Consider the following 20,539-nt stretch of genomic DNA (forward strand, 5'->3'; position numbering starts at 1 on the left):
TTTTATTTCCCTAGTTTCTTTTCTTTCTCTTTTTTCCCCCCTCCTGTGGGTTACTTGTATGTATTTTAAAATTTCATTCTGATTTATCTGTAGTACTTTTGAGTGTATATCTTTGTATTTTTTTTAATGGTTGCTCTAGATATTACATTATATATATAACTTATCCCAGTCTACTGGGGTTTTTATTTTACCAGTTTAAGTGAAATATAGTAGGTTTACCTCTCTTTTTCCTGCCTATGTATAAATGTCATAATTATTTCCTCTACATATATTTAAAAACACATCAGTGTGTGTTATAATTTTTCCTTCAACTGTCAACCATAGTTTAGAAAACTCAAGAGGAGAAGGAAAGTGTGTTGTATTTACCCATACTTTTACTTCTGTTGTTCTTTCTTCTTTCCTGATATTCCAGTATTTCCTCTTTCATAATTTACTTTCTGTTTAGAGGGGCTTCCTTAGTATTTCTTTTAGGGCAGGTCTGCAGGTGACAAGTTCTCTAAGTTTTCCTTCATCTGAGAGTGTCTGGATTTTCCCTTCATTCCTGAAGGATGTTTTCATTGCGTGTAAATTCTAGGTTGACAGTTCTTTTTTTTTCAGCACTTGAAAAAACGTGTGCCTCTTCCTTCTGACCTCCATGGTTTCTGATGAGAAATCCACTGTCATTCGAATTGTTTTCTTCCTATAGGTAAGCTGTTGTTTCTCTCTCGCTGCTTTCAAGATTTTTTCTTTGTCTTTATATTTCAGAAGTTTGATTATGATGTATTTTGGCATGGGTTTCTTTAGGTTTATTGTGTTTGGGATTTGCTCAGCTTCTTGAATTTGTAGGTTTGTGTCTTTTGCCAAATTTGGAATTTTTTTCATCCATTCTGTCTTTGAATACATCTTCAGCTCCGCCCTCTTTCTCTTTTCTTTCTAGGATTCTGTTGACATGAATGGTAGATCTTTTGTCCTAGTCCCAGAGGTCCCTGAAGCTCTGTTCACTTTTTTCAGTCTATTTTCTCTCTGTTGTTCTGAGTGGGTAATTTCTATTGTTCTGTTTTCCAGCTCACTGATTCTTTCCTCTGTGCCTTCCATTCTGCTGTTGAGCCCATCTGCTGAGTTTTTCATTTTAGTTATTGTATTTTTCAGTTCTAAAATTTATATTTAATTCTTTATATCTTCTATTTCTTTGCTGAGATTTTCTATTTTTTCATTTGTTTCAAGTGTGTTTTTAATTGTCTGCCAAAGCATTTTTATGATGGGTGCTTTAAAATTATTTTCAGATAATTCTAACATCTGTATCATCTTGGTGTCTATTGGTTGTCTTTTCTCATTCAAATTAACATTTTCCTGGTTCTTGGTGTGACAAGTGATTTTTTAAATTGAACCCTATATATTTTAATATTATATTATAGACCTCTGAGTTTTACTTAAGTTTTCTGTTTTAGCTGGCCTACTGTGATACCCCTCCAGTGGGGGGAGGGTGGGTGAACTGCCTCATTACTGACAGATGGGAGTGAAAGCACAGGTTTCTCATTCGACTTTCCTTGACATCCACACCCAGTGGGAGCAGTCTCCTTGTTCCTGCTGGGCCTCCACTGACACCACCCTATCTGAGAGAGGTGGGAATGCCTTGTTACTGCTCCCCACACGACCTCCACTGACACAGTGGGGGTAGACTTCATTACCTCTGGGTGGTGGTAAAGTCCTGGCTTTCTACTATGATTCACTCTGGCAGGTAAAAGGAAGGGTATTTCTGGGTAGAAATTGCAGTTCAGGCTACCCATGTGATCTTTACTGATATCACATGGATTGGGGGTCTTGTTCCCACAGGGTGAGGATGAAAGTCTCTGCTCCCTACTTGGCTCTCTCTGATCCCACCCTGGCAGGGGCTTTGGGGTACCTCATTACAGGCTACTGAGGATAGAAGTCTGCACTTCCGACTTGGTCTCTGCTCATATGAGCCAAGGTAGAGCTGCAGTTTCTTCTGGTGTGCTTGGCTGTAGTGGAGTGGCTATTGTCTATAAGTTTCCTGTCTTGCTAGGCTGTATCTTTCCTGGTCCTGTCATTAGGGAGAGCTGGTTTTTTGGGGGGCTTTTAAATATCTGTGGCTGCTGAGATTTCTGGGTTGCTGGCTTCTCCTGCACCAAGATTAGATGAGGCATAGACAAAACCCAGAAAAGAAAAACTTATTGCCGTGTTGTTCCTCAGGCCCCAAGGTCCCTAACTGATCTGGCTTCTCTCCACCTTTCAGAATCTTATGTTTGCCTTATATAGGATGCCTAGGGGCTTTCATTGTGCTTAGTGGGATGGATCTTTCCAAGAGCTCGTCTTGAGTTAATTTTTCTATATGGCATGAGGTGAGGTTAGAAGAGTTTTTATTCCCCACCCCCTCCCCCCTGCATGGGCATGCATTTGTTCTGTTGCTGCTTGTTGAAAAGGTTATCCTTTTTTCATAGAATTTCTTTGGCACTTTTATCAAAAATCAATTGACAGGTGCTGTTTCATTTCAGGAAAAAATTCTGGGATTATAGTCCTAAATGTTAGTTCTGTTACATTGTTTTACTTTTGTTTTTCAGGTGCTCATAGTTGTTGGTCTACTTTGTCTTCTGTATATCACTTTCTCTCCGATTCTTTTGAAAACTCATTCTGTTTCATACTTTTCCTCTTGGCTTATTTGACCCCTGTCTCCTTTTCATCTTGCTGTAATTTCAGTCATGTCTGTTTTCCCTCGGACTCCTTGCAGTTCCTGAGGCGATCTTCTCTTTCTCTTTAACTTCATTTCTCAAATGATTTCTTTTTCAGTTTCTCTCCTGAGTTTGTTTGGTCAGCTCTCACCTCACATCTCCTGGTTTTCCATACATTTTTATTTTGAGCTTTTAATCGTAGTTGTGGTGGTTTTTCTTATTAGCAATTGCTGGCTTAATTATATTTGACTCATGTTGGAAAGTTGTGTTGTGGTTTGCTTTTCCTCTACTTTGCAGTTGGTTTTTGTGGAGTATTGTTATTAGCTGAAACATTTCACACTTACTTTCTGTTCCCTTTCGGTAGAAGCTTTGTAGGAATGTTGGGTTCCATCTTCTCATAACGAGGAAGCCTGTTGAATTTTCCTAGACCAGTAATTACATGTGATTTTGTGGAGAAGCCGGAAGGGCTCGGGTGGCTTCCTTGCTCTCTGGTTCAAGAGCACCCTCTTCTGTTAGTACAGTGAAATGCAGGCTCGTTATTCGGCGGTGGCCCGTTGGAAGTGCTGTGTAGTTCCAGTTCAGTGGTGACCCCCTATCGCTGGAGGACCCTGGACCGCAGACACCTGTTTCTTTCTTCCCCTTCATCAAAAAGCCACTGAAGTGTGCTTCTCCCTTCCAAGTATGCCTTTTGCCTCCAGAAGCAGTGTACTTCCCGGGAGTCCCCAGTAGTAGGGCTCTGACCTCAGTATTCCTCTGCTTAGGGTGGGACCCTGTCTTCCATGGACAAACGCTTGTCGATGTGTCCGTGTCCCACCGTCACCCTGATCCTGCTCTCCTTTCCCTGCTCCACACAATCCCTGCTTGATGCCTGATTGTACAGGTTTCAGGTTTCATTTCCTCACTTACATGTAAGTTCAATCTTGTACTTTTCTTATTTCCCATATGCTATAGGTAGGGACTGTGGATTATTCTATTACCTTTCCTTGCTGGTTCTGTACCTGATAGAGGATATGGTGTAGGTGACTGCCATTATCTGTGGGACGACCTTTTATCTTTTTAGTTTCTGCTGGATTTGTAGTTGCGGTCACTGTGACATTTCTAATTTCCTTCCTTCTTTCCTTCTCTTGGTAACCCCGTTTTTCTCTAAATGTTTGTCAAGTTAAATAGACTCTCTATTTTTGGTAGTCTCAAGTTTTGGCTTTCTTGATCTTCTTCACTCTATCTTTGTATTTTGTTATATTTCTCTTCTTATTTATTATTTTTTCTTCCACTTTCTTTATCTTCATCATAATATTCTTCTTCCCAGTTATTAGTTGGTTATTCAGCTCCTGGCATTTAGGCTCTCTACTTTGCTAATGTGTTTAAGTCTTTAATCTTTACTCTAAGAAGGGTTTTAGTTGTGTCTTATGAGTTTTGAAATGCCATAGTTTTCATACTTCTAAATCTTTTTCCAGGTTTCATTATGATTTCTTATTTTATCCCTGACTTATTTATAAGTGTAGTTTTGAATTTCCACATGGCAGAAGTTTCTTTATGTGGGTTTTTTTTTCTGTTGATAACATTATACCTTCTAATATTTCACCAATTCTCGTATTTTGGTTCGTCCATATGGCTTTTCCCCCCTTGTGTTTGAAGAACATCTTTTCTGATTTCTTTTAGTGAGGTTTGATGGTGGTAAATTCTCTCAATTTGCTTGAAAAATCTTTATTTTACCATTGTTAGGAAAAAGTAGTTTTGTTTTATATGGAATTCTAGTTTGTTAATTATTTTCTGTCCATAGCGCAACCAGTCCACTGTCTTTCTGCCTCTTGCCATTCTTTTGGAGAAACGAGCCGTTAGTCTAAATTGCTCTTCTGTGTGGCTCTGTCTTCTCTCCAGGCTGCTTAAAGGAAAAAAAAATTGTGGAAAATGGAAACATTGAAAGTAGAGACACAAGTATAATGAACCCTCATATTCTGTCACCCATAAGCAATTACCCACATTTTTATAATTTTCATTTTGAACCTTCTCCTTTTTTTCTCTATGCTTTTTGTATATTATTTTAGGGTTAACTGTGCCTGTAAGCATCTCTAACCAGGGTGTAACAGCCACAAAGCATGATTACACCTAGCGATATTGATAATAATTTTGCAATATCGGGGCACCTGGGTGGCACAGCGGTTAAGCGTCTGCCTTCGGCTCAGGGCGTGATCCCGGCGTGCTGGGATCGAGTCCCACATCGGGCTCCTCCGCTATGAGCCTGCTTCTTCCTCTCCCACTCCCCCTGCTGTGTTCCCTCTCTCGCTGGCGGTCTCTCTGTCGCATAAATAAATAAAATCTTTAAAAGAGATAATAATTTCATAATATTAATATCTATTCCAAGTTTGAATTTTACCAATTATCTAAACAATAACGTTTTATAATTGGCTTGTTAGTGTCAGGATCAAAACAAGGTGTGCTCGTCTGCGTCTCTTACTCTGTAACAATTCTCCCCCTTATTTTGTGGGTGCCATTTTGTGTTGAAGAGACTACGTCGTTTGTCCTGTAGGACTTCCCCGTTCTGCATTTGGTTGATTGCATCACGGCGCCATGTAATACACCCCTCCACCCTCAGTGTCCCCTGGTCGCTGGAGACTGGGTCTCAGGCAGATCTTCTGAACCCTGTTTGGTTGGTGCTGGCAGCCCTGTGGTGTTTAGGGCGCTCAGCAGCGTCTCTGGCCTGTACCCTCCAGGTACCAGCAGCACCCTCTGATGAGGACAACTAAACATGTCTCCAGAGGTTGCCAAATGCCCTTGTTTGTAAACTACAGATCTAAAGACTTGATTGAATCAGATTAAACTCTTCTGGGAAGCTTCCTAGGTGGTGTGCTTCCTGCTGCCGTACACGGGAGATGCGAGGTGTATAGTGTCACAGTGCTTTCCCTTGGGTCATGTTACAGTGGTTTGGCCTGACCCTTCCACCGTAAAGTTCTCTACCAGCCTTTCCCCTAAAGGTTTTAGTAGACACTGATGTTTGTTACCCAGGTCCGTTATTTCATTATGTATCACACAATGGTGAATTTATGATTCTGTCATTCTTTACGCATTTATTATTTTTACCTTTTCTGTAAGGAAGAACTTTCCTCATCGACTATTTGGAATACTGTTTGTATTTGTATTAAGCAAGATACTGTCCCTTTATGTATGGGTATTTATTTATTTATTTATTTATTTATATTTTTAAAAGATTTTGCTTATTTGAAGTGGTGGGGCTGGAGTGGGGAAGAGCAGAGGAAGAGGGACAAGCAGACTCCCTGCTGAGTGCAGAGCCCAATGTGGGGCTTGAACTCACAACCCTGAGACCAAGAGTCAGATGCTTAACCAACTGAGCCACCGAGGTGCCCCTGTGTATGGATCTTTACAGTAGTGAGTTGGTGCCCAGAAACTCCAAATATGGCCAAGTAGAGATTTATGAGAATTACCAGTATGAGTTTTTTTATTTTAATGTGTTTGCTGTGCTTTAGTTCTTGGAACTCAGTGTTGCTTTTGGTGCTCAGATTGTCCCATCTTTGGCCAGTGGGAGCCCCTTATGGTTGGCTTTTTTTTGACCTCACATGCCTAAGTTGTCTTTGGTAGTTTTCCGGTTTTCTTTTTTTTTTTTAAGGATTTTATTTATTTATTTGACAGAGATAGAGACAGCCAGCGAGAGAGGGAACACAAGCAGGGGGAGTGGGAGAGGAAGAAGCAGGCTCCCAGCGGAAGAGCCTGATGTGGGGCTCGATCCCATAACGCCGGGATCACGCCCTGAGCCGAAGGCAGACGCTCAACCGCTGTGCCACCCAGGCGCCCCTGTTTTCCGGTTTTCATCTATGACAACGTGTTCCAGGGTTATTATGTACCTTTTCTGCCCCAGACGTGGAGTTGGCCATCTCTCCAAGGAGACCTGTGTATTGCACACTGGCTGTTGCTACACATTTCCGTCCTTTTACTTCAGTGGTCTCACCTTCAGCTCCTCCTGGAGGACTGCCATTGACCACTGGAGGGAGAGGACAGGCGGTGGACATACATCTCCCCAGTGACCAGAGCTAACGAAGGGGTGGTGTAAAGGGTAGGAAAGCCCATCCCTGTGGCTTCAGGTTGGGACAACTTCAAGGTCTAACTCAGACCCCAGAGTCCTGTGGGAACAGCCTGACCCTGCTGTTGCATGGTTTTATCTGAAACTGCACTCTTGCTTGGCTGTTTTCTCTTCCCGTTGTTTTCCTCACTCCCTCCGGTTTATTCTGGGGGTAATCAGTCCCTTGCGTGTGGCCCTCATCCTACGGTCTGCTGCTGTGGACCCCGATCTCAGACGCTGCGGCTCCTTTGATGGGAAACGGTGTTTATTTAGCAATGTGGTTGCTGCTACTGGGTTTTTATTGCTTCCAACCTTTTCAGAACTTTTTTCCCTTTTAAATTTAAATAACTAATTGTTATTTATTTAAATTCCAGTATAATTAATGTGCAGTGCTATATTAGCAGGTATGCAATATAGTGATTCAGCAATTGTATGCATTACTCAGTTCTCATCATGATAAGTATCCTTTAATCCCCTTCACCTGTTTCACGCATCCCCGGCCTCCCCCTCCGCTGCGGCGACCACCCGTTTTTTCTTTATAGTGAAGAGTCTGTCTCTTTTTTCCTTTGCTGGTTTGTTTTGTTTATTCAGTTCCACATATGTGTGAAATCATGTGGTATTTGTTTTCCTCTGACTTATTTCACTTAGTGTTATACTCTTTAGACCCATCTCTGGTGTTTAAATGGCAAGATTCCGTTGTTTTATGGCTGATGATATTCCATTGTATGTGTCTGTACCACATCTTCTTTTTCCATTCGTCTGTTGATGGACACTTGGGCTGCTTCCACAGTTTGGCTATTGTAAATAATGCTGCATAAACACAGGGGTACATGTTATCTTTTTTTTTTTTTAAGACTTATTTATTTTTTATTTGAGAGAGAGAGAGCACCCGTGTGGTGGTGAGGAGGGGCAGAGGGAGAGAGAGAATCTCAAGCGGACTCCTTGCTGAGCTTGGAACCTGACGTGGGGCTCGATCTCACCACCCTGAAATCATGACCTGAGTCGAAATCAAGAGTTGGACACTTAACTGACTGAGCCACTCAGGTGCCCCTGTGTGTATCTTTTTGAATTAGTGTTTTTGTATTCTTTGGTAAATACCTAGTAGTGCAATGGCTGGACCACATGGTAATTCTATTTTTAACTTTTTGATTAACCTCCATACTGTTTCCATAGTGGCTGCACCAGTTTACATCAAGCAGTGGTGCACGAGTGTTCCTTTCTGTCTTTATCCTGTCCAACATTTGTTTGTGTATTTTTGAGTTTAGCCATTCTGACAGGTGTGAGGTGGTATCTCATCGTGGTTTTGACTTCCATTTCCCTGATGATGAGTGATGCTGAGTACCCTTTCATGTGTCTATTGACCGTCTATGTGTCTTCTTTGGGAAAATGTTCATGTCTTCTGCCCATTTTTTAATTGGATTATGTGGGGTTTTTTGGGGTTGACTGGTAAAACTCTATATATTTTGGATACTAACCCTTTATTGGATGTCATTTGCAAATTTCTTCTTCCGTTCAGTAGGTTGCCCTTTTTTGTTGTTGTCCAATGTTTCCTTCACTGTTGAGAAGGTTTTTATTGTGAGGTAGTCCCTATAGTTTAATATTGCTTTTGTTTCCCTTGCTTCAGGAGACTTATCTAGAAAAATGTTGCGATAGCCGATATCAGAGAAATTACTGTTTTCTCTTCTAGGATTTTTATCATTTCAGGCCTTGCATTTAGGTCTTTAACCCATTTTGAGTTTATTTTTGTGCATGGTGTTGGATAATGGTCCAGTTTCATTCTTTTGTATGTAGCTGTCCAATTTTCCAATACCATTTGTTGTTGTTGTTTTTAAAGATTTTATTTATTTTTTTTGAGAGAGAGAGAACAGGAGAGAGAGTGAGCAGCGGGGAGGAGTAGAGGGAGAAGGAGAAGCAGGCTCCACAGTGAGCAGGACGCCTGACATGGGGCTTGGTCCCAGGACCCTGGGATCATGACCTGAGCCAAAGGCAGGCACTTCGCCGACTGAGCCGCCCAGGCGGCCCGCCCCCAGCACCATTTGTTGAAGAGACTTTTTTCCATTGCATAGTCTTGCCTCCTTTGTCATAGATTAATTGACCATAAAAACATGGGTTTATTTTTGGGTTTTCTGTTTTGTTCTTTTAATCTATGTGTCTATTTTTGTGCCAGTACCATACTATCTTGGTTCCTACAGCTTTATAATATACCTGGAAATCTGGGATTGTAATGCCTCCAGTTTTGTCCTTCTTTTTCAAGGTTGCTTTGGCTATTCAGGACTTTTTTAGTTCCATATAAATTTTAGGATTATTTGTTCTAATTCTGTGAAAAATGCTGTTTGTATTTTGACAGAGATTGCATTAAATCTGTGGTTTGCTCTGGGTGATATGGACACTTTAACAGTATTTGTTCTTCCAATCCATGAGCGTGGAGTCTCTCTCCATTTATTAATGTCATCTTTGATTCCTTTCATCAGTGTTTTATAGTTTTCAAAATACAGCTCTTTCACCTCTTTGGTTAAGTTTATTTTATTACTTTTGGTGCAATTGTAAGTGAGATTAGTCTCTTAATTTATCTTTCTGATATTTCATTATTAGTGTATAGAAATGCAACAGATTTCTATATATGGATTTTTGTACCCTGCAACTTTACTGAATTCATTTATGAGTTCTAATAGTTTTTTAGTGGAGTCTTTGGGCTTTTCTCTTTAGGGTATCATGTCATTTGCAAATAGTAAAAGTTTTATTTCTTCCTTACCAATTTGGATGCCTTTTATTTCTTTTTCTTGTCTGATTGCTGTGGCTAGAACTTATAGTACTATGTTGAATAAAAGTGGTGAGAGTGGACATCTAGTCTTGTTCCTGATCTTAAGGGAATAGCTCTCAGCTTTTCACCATTGAATATTATCTTAGCTCTGGGTTTTTCATACAAGGGCTTTATTATGTTGAGGTACCTTCCCTCTACAACCTACGTTGTTGAGGGGTTTTTTTTGGTTTGTTTGTTTTTGGTAAATGGATGTTTTACTTTTTTTCTTTTTTAAAGAGGAGAATATATCATATATTGTTTTGGCATTCGTAATTCAAATGTAAGATTATAGGATTTTTATCTTCTTTGATTTTGTATTTTTATCTCTTTTCTCTTATACTAAACAGCTTATCTTTTTATTTTTTAGAGCAGCTTTGGGTCACGGTAAAATTAAGCAGAAAGTATAGATTTGCTATATACTCACTGCCCATGTGCAAGTGCAACCTCCCTTGCTATCGGCAACCCCCACCCCCCGCCACTAAAGGGATGCATTTGTTACAGTCAATGAGCCTCCACCAAAGTTCCTAGTTTATATTGGAGTTCACTCTTGGTGTTTTATGTTCTAAGGTTTTGGACAAATATATAATGACATATATCTACCTTTATAGTATCTTACAGAGTAGTTTCACTGCCCTAAAATTCCTTTTTGTTTTCTTTGTTATTTTGCTTGTTCTGTTTTTTAAGTGATATTGTGTACAAAACTGTATTTTTATGTTTGTTGGCTTTGTTTCCAGCCACAGAGTTGCCAAGTAAGCTTTCTTGTTACCCTAAATAATTTCTCTGTAGATTATTTTGTTTTTTTATATAGACAGTTATACTGCCTCAATACATAATTTTTGACCAATGAACTCTTTAAAGTCTGTTTTTCAATTTCTAATTGTAAAATTTAAATCCTAATTAATCTTTTTGTTTCTGATTACTACCTTAATTTCTTTTTTTTTTTTTTAAGATTTTATTTATTTATTCGACAGAGACAGAGACAGCCAGCGAGAGAGGGAACACAAGCAGGGGGAGTGGGAGAGGAAGAAGCAGGCTCATAGCGGAGGAGCCTGATGTGGGGCTCGATCCCACAACGCCGGGATCATGCCCTGAGCCGAAGGCAGACGCTTAACTGCTGTGCCACCCAGGCGCCCCATACCTTAATTTCTAACTTAATTGCACTGTTTTTAGAGAACATGACCTGTATGATGGTTTCCTTTGAGATATTTTATAATTGCTTTACAGCTTGGCACATGGTCAAGTTTTGTAAATGTTTCCACGTGTGCTTAAGAGAAATATGTCTTCAGGGCGTCTGAGAGGGTTAGTCGTTAAGCATCTAACTGTGCGTTTCAACTCAGGTCATGGTCTCAGGCGTGTGGGATCGAGCCCCAAGTCAGACTCTGCACCTGGTGTGGAGTCTGCCTGAGATTCTCGCCCCCTCTCCCTTTGCCCCTCTCACTCATGCTTTCTCTCTCTTTAAAATAAATCAATCTTAAAAAAAAAAAAAGAAAAGAATATGTTTTCTCTAATTTAGGGAACACTGGCCTTCTAAAAAAATTATTTTTAAATTTATTTTTGTTTAATTATGTTCAGTTGATCACTGGCCTTTTTATATTTGTCTGTTAAATCAAGTTTTTGGTTGTATTGCTAAATATTCTGTATATTCACTAATATTTTGCCAAGATTGACCCATTGATAATTGAGTGAGGTGCACTGAAATCTTTATTTTTTTAGACTTGTCAGTTCTTGGTGGACGTGTGTGTGTATGTATGTATTTATTTATAGAATGCAGTTATTTTGAATAGTTTGAAACATGCAGCTCATTGTAAAAAACAGTCTAACAGATGACCAAGTACTGTTGTATATGTTTCTAAAATAGTAGCTCTGTGTCTCTGAATCTCTTTTGTGGGGCTTTTTGTTTTATTTCTTCATTAAAAAACCCAAACTTCTATTAAGATATATATTGCTTTCTGTATTTGGGGTTTTTTATATGTGTGTGAACCCTTCAAGGTCTGAGCCTCTTGTCCTCTTATGCTGACCATCTGTCACTCTAATGATGTTTCTTAAAGTGTATTTTTCTGACGCGAATATAGAACTGAACTTTTTTTTTTTTTTAACATTTGGCAGGTGTGTCTTTTGACTTGTGACCTTTACGTGGCCTTATATTTCAGGCGTGTGTCTTGGAAACTGCACATAACTCTATGTTTTAGAAATGCAGCTGGATAACCTGTGTTAGCTAATAGCCGGGTGGGGTGTACTTGTATTTATTATGTTAGTTTACTTGGACTTGCTTCATGCAGTTTAGATTGTGACACTTGTTCCATTTTTCCTGTGCTTTTTTCTTTTTTCCTTCCTTTTAGAAATATTGAATAATTGGTTGTTTATTTGCTTAAGTATCACATTTTCGCCTCTACTAGTTTAAAAGCTATGGACTCTATATCTGTTTTTTGTTTTTAGTGGCTGTCCTTGTAATGGCTATCATGCCTGCGTAACAGTCTATAGTTATTTTTTACTCTAAGTTCCCCTTTGAGCAATGCTATGGTCCTAGAGCAGCGGTTGCAGTCCCATTTCTCTCAACTCCCTTGTTATTGTTGTCCTTTGTAGGACACCCTTTTAGTTCTTTTTTTAATCTTACAAAGTAGGTATTATTATTGTTTTGACTTTATAGAGATCATGTTTATTTAGATCCATCAATTTCTTGGCTTTCCTTTTTATATTGCATCTTAGATCTTTATATCATTTTCCTTCTTTTTTCATTGAAGTATAATTAACATACAGTGTTATATTACCTTCAGGTGTACAATGGAGTGATTCAGCAATTCTTTTTTTTTTTTTTTTATTTGAGAGGAAAGAGAGAGAGCATGAGCAGCAGTGGGGTGGCAGGGGCAGAAGGAGAGGGAGAAGCAGACTCCCCACTGAGCAGGGATCCTGCCGCAGGGCTTGATCCCAGGACCCTGAGATCATGACCTAAGTCAAAGGCAGATGCTTAACTGCCTGAGCCCCCCAGATGCCCCTGGTGCAGCTGTTCTGTACATCACTCAGTGCTTATCATGACGAGTGGACTCTTGATCTCCTTCACCTATTTCACATGTTCCCCCACCTACCTCCCCTTTGGCAACCAGCAGTTTTTTCTCTGTATATAAGTGTCTGGGTTTGGGTGTGTGTGTTTTGTGGGTTTTTTTGGGGTCTCTTTTTAATTTGTTTGTTCGAATGTTTTGTTTCTTAAATTCCACATATGAGTGAAATCATGTGGTATTTGTCTTTCTTGGATTTACTCATTTCAATTAGCATAATACTGTCTAGATCCATCCATATTGTTGCAAATGGCAAGATTTCATTCTTTTTAATATTGAGTAATAGTCTGTTGTGTATATAACCACATCTTCTTTACCCATTCCTTTCTCACCTCACACTTGGGCTGCTTCCATGGTTTGGCTCTTGTAAGAAATGCTGCTGTAAACTTAAGGGTTGCACGTATCTTTTTCATTAGTATTTTCCTATTCTTTGGGTAAATACTCAGTTGTGGAACCACTGGAGCATGTGGTAATTCTATTTTTCATTTTTTGAGGGACTTCCGCACTGTTTCCACAGTGGCTGCCCCGGGTTGCCTTCCCACCAACAGTGCACGGGGCTCCTTTCTCTCCACACCCTCCCCAACACTTATTATTTCTTGTGTTTTTGATCAACATCATTTTCTGTCTTTCGTAACTACAGACGTTCCTGCTGCAACGTGACATGTGCATCCCTGAAGATGCCATGCACTGAAAATAATAGGCCTTATAGGAAAGACAGGGTAAAGGGCAATGATGCCACGCCTGTGCTACTCTGTAACCAGAACCCTAACACAAACGGGAACGACCCGGATGAAACGCAGTGCCAGCAAAGTGACATCTCTGTTGGCACTGACACCCAGCATCAAGCCTCAGCCTTGCTCTCCTCTTTGACGTGAGCTTCCTGGAGGGCCTTTGCTTCTAGCGGAGGCCAGCCTCCTCTCGCACATGTGCAGTGGTGACGGGAGGGACCTAATCAGGGCTGATGGAGTGACTCACGTCTCCCCTGCACTTCACTCTGGGGTTTTGCCCCTCATTCCCAGAGACTTCGTCATTCCCAAACTCCAGTCTTTTCCTCTTCCTCCCTGTTGCTTTCTACTGGGTTCTGTTTCCTTGCACCACAACTAGGTACGTGGCCTTAGGGGAAAAGCTGGGGGAACACGGGCTCATCTCTGTGCCTCCCTTCTTCCAAGCATTATAGCTTCTTGGCTTCTGTCCAAGTTGGTTTGTTCCCAGGGCCTTTAAACAGTTACATTATATATTTTGTTCAGTTTTCGTAGCTGTTTTCAGTGGGACAATGAGTCCATTTTACGTTTCTCTGTCACAGGTCATGGAAATGCTGGGTTAATTTTATAGAGTTTTATTGTTTTTTCATTTCTTTAAGATTCATTTTTTTAATTTATTTACATATTTACATTTAGCTACTTTATATTCTTCATTTAAATTTTTTTAAAATTCTTGTATCTGAAGTCTGTGGAGGGTGTAACACTATTACTTGTCTCTGCTGTCTGTCATTCATGCTGACGTTGCTTCCTGGTCCATTCGGTGATATTTTTTATTTTGAGTTTATGTATGACTGACCTGAATCCACCATTTCCTGGCTGGGGTTTTGTGAGATAATGAAGCCCTATAGAAAATGAATTGACGGACTACTTTTTCAGTTCTCCCAAGGGTGGTAGATAGCTAGTGCCCTTCTGAATGTATAGGAGAGAAATTCTATAGCAGGATGTCAGTAGGGCTGAAATTCTCTTCAAGTTGAGACGGGTTGCCCGATCTGTGGGGCCAGATGAGGGTGGCTTGTGTCATTACCGCTGCTTTCCCGGAAGCCCAGGACACCCCCGGTCTGGGCTCACTTTAGCCCTCTTTGAGGAGAGCAGTCTAGTAGGAACCCTCCTGTAGCTCCCTACCGTGTAGTAAGCCCGCGGCTCCAGGCCCTTCTCCCAGCCTTGCTACATCATGACCCCACGAGGTAACGTCTCGGTTCTTAGTCTGGAACACAGAGGTGACAGCGCAAGCCGGTGAGTGCTATCGTGCGGCGTTAAAGCTCTTGGACCACGTCCAGCATGTGGCTGTTTCTCGGGAATGCTCTCTGTATCTGGCCGTTTTGCAGGACGGCATGTCCTGTTTCATGATTTAATTTTACTGTCAAGCCTTTTTTTTAGTAACCTGCTTCTAACAATGAACTTGCTCAGTCTCTCGCAGTTCCCTTTGGACCCTCTCCTGCTTTTCTTGGTCTGCTTTGACTTAATTGATGACTTTTGTTGTTGCTGCAAATCTATTTCAGGAGGAGTATTTCCATCCGGTTTCTGGCATCTTCGTTCCACTTACTTCGAGCAGCAAAATTCTTCATTGAGTCCGTACTGGTCCTGCCTTACTGTTATCGTGGGGGGTCTGAAAGGAAAAGCTGTGGTTTTAAAATAATAAATGTTTCTTAGTTTAAAAGAAATGCATGCTCATCCTGGAAAATTTTTTTTTAATGTTAAAAGTATAGTGAAGAGAATTAAAATTACTGTCAGCTATTGAGAGATCACCACAATTATTATTATTGTTTTGGTGTTCTTTCTCTCCCCGTGTATATTATTGTGTTGGAGTTGAGCTCATCTGGGTCACACACATATACGGCCTTTTTTAACTTCTAATATCATAAACTTCCTTTGTCATTGAAACTCTTCGTAGGCATTTTTAATATCTGTAGTTGGTGAATCCTGTGACTGTTGCAAACTTAGTCTTTTTCCGATGATTGGATGTCTTATAATTTTTTGTTATTGTAGAAGAACTCACAACAACACTTTTGTGAATACAGGTCACAGATTAAATCAATAAATAGATTTTTTTAGGGCTTTATTGCCACACTGCTTTCTGAGAGATCATATAACGACACCACCAGCAGGGAACGGCCGCTGCTGCTGGGAGCTCTTCCACAAACTTCTAGGGCTTGTTCTCTGCCCAGCTGTCCTCTCTGGGACGCGCGGCCACACGGGCTCCGGCGGTAACCACCCTCGTTTCTGCTGCCTTTTAACATCCTCTTTGCTTTTGTTTCTTGTAAGAAGTAGAGATGAGGTACAGCAGTAGGCATTGGCTCCGAGTCACTGCCCTGTCTTCCTGGGCGTCCCTGACGTCTTGGGAACTTCGTTACCCACAAGAATGGAAACATACTTTAGGATACTGAAAAATGGAAAGTCACTGCGAGAAAAGCACTACGCACAGACACCAGAATCTACTTACCAAGAACAAGAATCTAGCTAACAGAATCTCCTTAATAAGACGTGGGGGCTGAGGGACAGGGGAGTGAGCAGTGAGGAGCCGAGTAGGAGCCCATACGAGATGTGGGCTCTGCTGAAGTCCTCCCTGGGTCACTGTCCAGGCTCTGCAGACCTTTGCCAGGGTCCTGAAGGAGAGAATCCCAAGCGGGGTCCGCCTGGACTCCCGGGTTCAGAAGAGTGTCTGTGGTCCAGGGCTGGCCCCCACTCCTCCCTGTCCTGCTGGCCCGAGGTCTCTGCAGAGGCAAGCGGGGCAGTCTCACCAGGCAGCCACACGGTACCTTTTCTCAAGGAGGCGCTGAGCCCTGAACCAGGGGAGCAGAGCCTGCTGGCCCTGGTCTCTGGGGCCAAGGGGGACTTTGGTGTTCCTAGAACATCTAGACCAGAGGCCCCTAGTGGAGGCAGAGGTGTCCCCAGCCAAGGGCACAGTGCTTGGTGCAGCTCCCGCCCTGACCCTTGTGCAGTGAGAGGGGAGGAGGGGCCTCCAGTGCTGGCTCAGTCCTCAGTCGTGATCTGACCATGATTGGAGGGAGTCCCACGTGAAGCTGTGTTCTTAGCCACATGCCCTTCCCTGGCTGGGTCCCTGAAGGCCTGTGCGGTTGGGGCTGGGACCGTGTCTGTTGTTTGGGTAAGACCTGTGTGATGTGGGCTTCACGTGCACCACACCTCTAACTTGGTGGCCATGTGTCCTTGTAGGTGGTAACGTGGACCTGGAGAGCCAAGCCGAGGGGAAGAAGGAGGTGGAAGCTGATGATGTGATGAGGAGTGGCCCCCGACCCATCGTCCCATACAGCTCCATGTTCTGTTTAAGCCCCACCAACCTGTGAGTCTCCTTCGCCTGCCCATGCCATGTGCCTGTCCCATGTCCGTGGCCACGGTCTGTGTGCACGGTCGCAGTGTGTGCTAGACGTGACCTGGCGGGTGCCGAGTCCATGCATTTTCATGGTCATCACAGCAGTCTGTCAGCACATACTGTTGTTACCTCACCCACAGGTGGACACGAAGCCACAGGGAAGGTCCATGGCCTGTCCACAGACACACAGACAGTCAGCCCCAGAGCTGCTACCCCCACTGCAGTGACCGTTCATCGCCGCACACACACACCCAGTTTGTGTCCTTCGTGCCCACTGTCCACGCATGCCTGCGTGTGTGCTCCATGTTCATGCACATGTCTGCCCATCTTTCTCCCCTCCGTTTATCATGAGGTCACCAGCAGTTTTCATCCACTCCTCAGTCCAGTCGCTGCATTAGGTCACCCAGTACTTATACACTAACAGCATTTTAGGTGCTGGGAGTACAGGATAATGAGCAGAACAAACAAGGACCCCTGTCCTTGATAAGCTTCTGTGCAAGTAGGAGAGACAGAGAGCAAACCAGACAAATAAGTAAGGGGCCTAAGACATCCCCTGGAGGGAAGTACAAAGGAAGCACAGAGCTGCTGGGGTGCTAATGTTAGGGTGGGAAGGTCAGGTTGGGTCTCAGTGGGAGGTGAGACTGGTGAGGAAAGGGAGGGAGACCATCCCTGGCAGAGGCAACAGATGAAGTGAAGGTGTAAGTAATAAAAGCCAGTGTGGTGGAGTGGGGCGGGGGGGCAGAGGGCAGCAGGATCCGATGGAGTCAGGCTGCACCCTTTGTCCCCATCTCTCCAAGCGTGCAGGGTCTCTACCCAGCCTCCACTATCCACCGTCGCCCCTTCTCTTCATGCTTTCACTCAGCACATGCTTCCTGGGAGCTTACTCTGCTCTGCTGGGAGCGTGGGCAGGGAAGGTAGAGAGGTTCTCTGTCTGGGAGCAGGTGGGGAAGGTCAGAGACCCTTCCTGGAGGAAGTAAGGGATCTCAGTTGAACCCTAAAGGTGAATGAGCACTAAGGGGAAGAGAAAGGAACAAGCATTCTTTGTGGAAAGAAGAGAAATCACAATGGTCCAGAAGTGAGGGCATCAGGCTCAGAACAGCTGAAGACAGAACCGAGTGGAAAAGCACAGAGGCCAGTGGGCTGCTGCGTGCCCTATGGAGAGGCCACAACTTAGATGCAAAGTGCTGCAAAGAGCAGAGAGGCGGCAGGCAGCTGGGGGGCGGTGGGCACACAGTCAGGCTGCACTAGTGCTGCAAAGAGCAGAGAGGCGGCAGGCAGCTGGGGGGCGGTGGGCACACAGTCAGGCTGCACTAGTGCTGCAAAGAGCAGAGAGGCGGCAGGCAGCTGGGGGGCGGTGGGCACACAGTCAGGCTGCACTAGTGCTGCAAAGAGCAGAGAGGCGGCAGGCAGCTGGGGGACGGTGGGCACACAGGCTGCACTAGTGCTGCAAAGAGCAGAGAGGCGGCAGGCAGCTGGGGGACGGTGGGCACACAGTCAGGGTGCACTAGTGCTGCAAAGAGCAGAGAGGCGGCAGGCAGCTGGGGGGCGGTGGGCACACAGTCAGGCTGCACTAGTGCTGCAAAGAGCAGAGAGGCGGCAGGCAGCTGGGGGGCGGTGGGCACACAGTCAGGCTGCACTTCAGCACAGCCCTTGGACAGAGCTTATGCAGTCAAGGTTTGCAGGAAGAGACGGTGGAGATCTGATGACGGTGGTCGTGTGGGGAGGTTTGGGAGTGAAATGCTTGGGAAGACATTCTGGAGAGAATCTGCAGAACGTGATAAATTAGATGTGGAGGGGAAGGAGATGTCAGGGATGACACCCAGAGCTTCTGCAGGATAGTTGGGGCCCCACCGAGCTGGGGGCGGGGGAGGCAGACCCTGCAGAGCAGGGACAAATAGTAGAGGTGTCCCGGCTGGTGGACTCGGGGGCATGGGCCAGGGGGAGAGCTGAGTGAGGGCAGATACTCAGTCCTGAGATGCAGAAGGAAAGAGGCAGAGATGGAGCGTCCTTGAGGAGGGAGGAGAGAGGTGTCTGTACAGCGGCAGGCGTGCCGGGGGGTCACCAGAGGGCCCGGGAAGGGGGACTCTGGTCGGTGTGGAGTCCAGAGTATGGCGGTGGTCATGGCGAAGAGGAGAGCACAGTAGTCCCTTCGAGGCGGAGAGAGAAGTGGGTGGGCGTGGCTGGGAGGTGGAAGGTCCCTTCAGACCTAAGGCCCTGAGAATAGGGAGGTGGCAGTGAGAGAGAGGGGCCGGTGGCAGAGGAGAGACACAGGTCTGTCCCCACCTCCCCTGTGTGCAGGCTCTGTGGTTGCTCCCCCTTATCCCCTGGGATCAGCTTCACTGCCCCCAAGGGGTCTTCCCAGATCTCCTGGTCACTGCCTGTCACTTGTCAGCATCCGAGAGTCCCCTGTTGGTGCCTGTCCGCCCTGTTCACCACCGGGCCCCGGGCTCCGGCACGTGCCTGAACACAACAGAATGGTGGTCAGTAACGCTGTCTAGTGCGGCAGGGGGCAGGGGACACACACAGCCCTGGGGGCTCAGGCACGCCCGGGCCGGCACAGACCCAGAGAGGTTTCCCGAGTTCTCCAGAGAGGCCTGCTGTCCCACCTCCCACTGAGACCCAACCTGACCTTCCCGGGAGTGCTGGTTTCATTCAGCCTTGTCCTCTCTGAACAGCAGCCTCGGCCCCCCCTCCCCGCCCTTTGTGAATCTGTAGAGGGCACAGCAGTCCGCACACAGGAGGTGAATGTGTGTGGGTTTCTGCAGCCTTCCCACCCCTCTTCCTGGGACACCCTCTCGAGAATCTGAGGCACCAGCCGTCACCTGGCCGCTGTCTCCCAAACACAGGGACACTCAGCAGAACTTGGTTCTGGTGTGACACCTTCCACAGGGAGAGGCCAAGCATGCGCTCCGGGGAGGGGGACCCGCCCGGCTCAGCGCTGGGCCTCGGGCCGCCTGTGCTTTGCTCTGCAGGCTCCGCCGCTTCTGCCATTACATCGTGACCATGCGGTACTTCGAGATGGTCATTCTTGTGGTCATCGCCCTGAGCAGTATTGCCCTGGCCGCTGAGGATCCGGTGCGGACAGACTCGCCCAGGAACAACGTGAGCACGGCCCTCGGGCTGGAGAGGGGCTGGGCCGTTCCAGGGTCCTGTCTGCTCCCTCTAGGGGTGTGGGGATGCAGGTCTGCGGGCGCCTCCTGACCCAGCCCTGAGTTACAGACAGGAAGAGGGGGCATGTGCCCAGGGCCAGAGCTGCTGCCAGAGGGGGCTTGTCTCACAGGCACACCTGCCAAGGAGTTGTCTGTTCAGAGGCCTGCAGGAAAAGCATGACGCTGCTGAAATTGTCCGGGCTCGAGCTGTCGGCCCAGCCCTTGACAGGAACCTTCCTGTTGATTCTAGGCTCTGAAGTACATGGACTACATTTTCACAGGGGTCTTCACCTTTGAGATGGTGATAAAGGTGAGATATGTGGTTGCCCTGGCGGCCCAGTGCTTCCCTCATCCACCCTCATGGCTGACACAGGCTGGGGCCTGTAGCCTCTGATGAGGGCGCCTGGTGGGTGTGCCCTGGGTGTGTGCTCAGTGAGAGAATGCAAGCACACGAGTGTGCTGACGTGTGTTGTGGAGGCAGAGGCCAGTTCACCAGAGATTCACCACAGCGTTATGCCAGCTTGGGGGAGCTCCCCAGTGCCATTCCTGTCTCCACTGCACCGCTAACCAAGGCTTACAGACTGGCGGTAACGTGCACGTGGGGGCTCAGCCCGCCCTCAGGATTGTCTGTGACGTCAGGCAGGGAAGAGGGAGGTCCCCAAAACCCGAACATCGTGGTGAGTGGGTGCGGAAGACTTTTGTTTAGAAGA

General features: G+C 45.0%; 1 protein-coding gene across 1 annotated transcript in view; it reads left to right on the forward strand.

Moving 5' to 3' along the window:
• The window catches only part of CACNA1B (calcium voltage-gated channel subunit alpha1 B), a 191,148-nt gene that overhangs the window by 114,696 nt on the left and 55,913 nt on the right, over window positions 1-20,539 (forward strand). The window contains exons 21-23 of the mRNA XM_057313871.1: window positions 16,524-16,650; window positions 19,653-19,782; window positions 20,080-20,139. Of these exons, the coding sequence (XP_057169854.1) occupies window positions 16,524-16,650; window positions 19,653-19,782; window positions 20,080-20,139 (317 nt within the window). The remainder of the gene's footprint in view (window positions 1-16,523; window positions 16,651-19,652; window positions 19,783-20,079; window positions 20,140-20,539) is intronic.

This window comes from Ursus arctos, unplaced genomic scaffold (assembly GCF_023065955.2).
Source record: "Ursus arctos isolate Adak ecotype North America unplaced genomic scaffold, UrsArc2.0 scaffold_18, whole genome shotgun sequence".
In the NCBI taxonomy this organism is placed as follows: Eukaryota; Metazoa; Chordata; class Mammalia; order Carnivora; family Ursidae; genus Ursus; species Ursus arctos.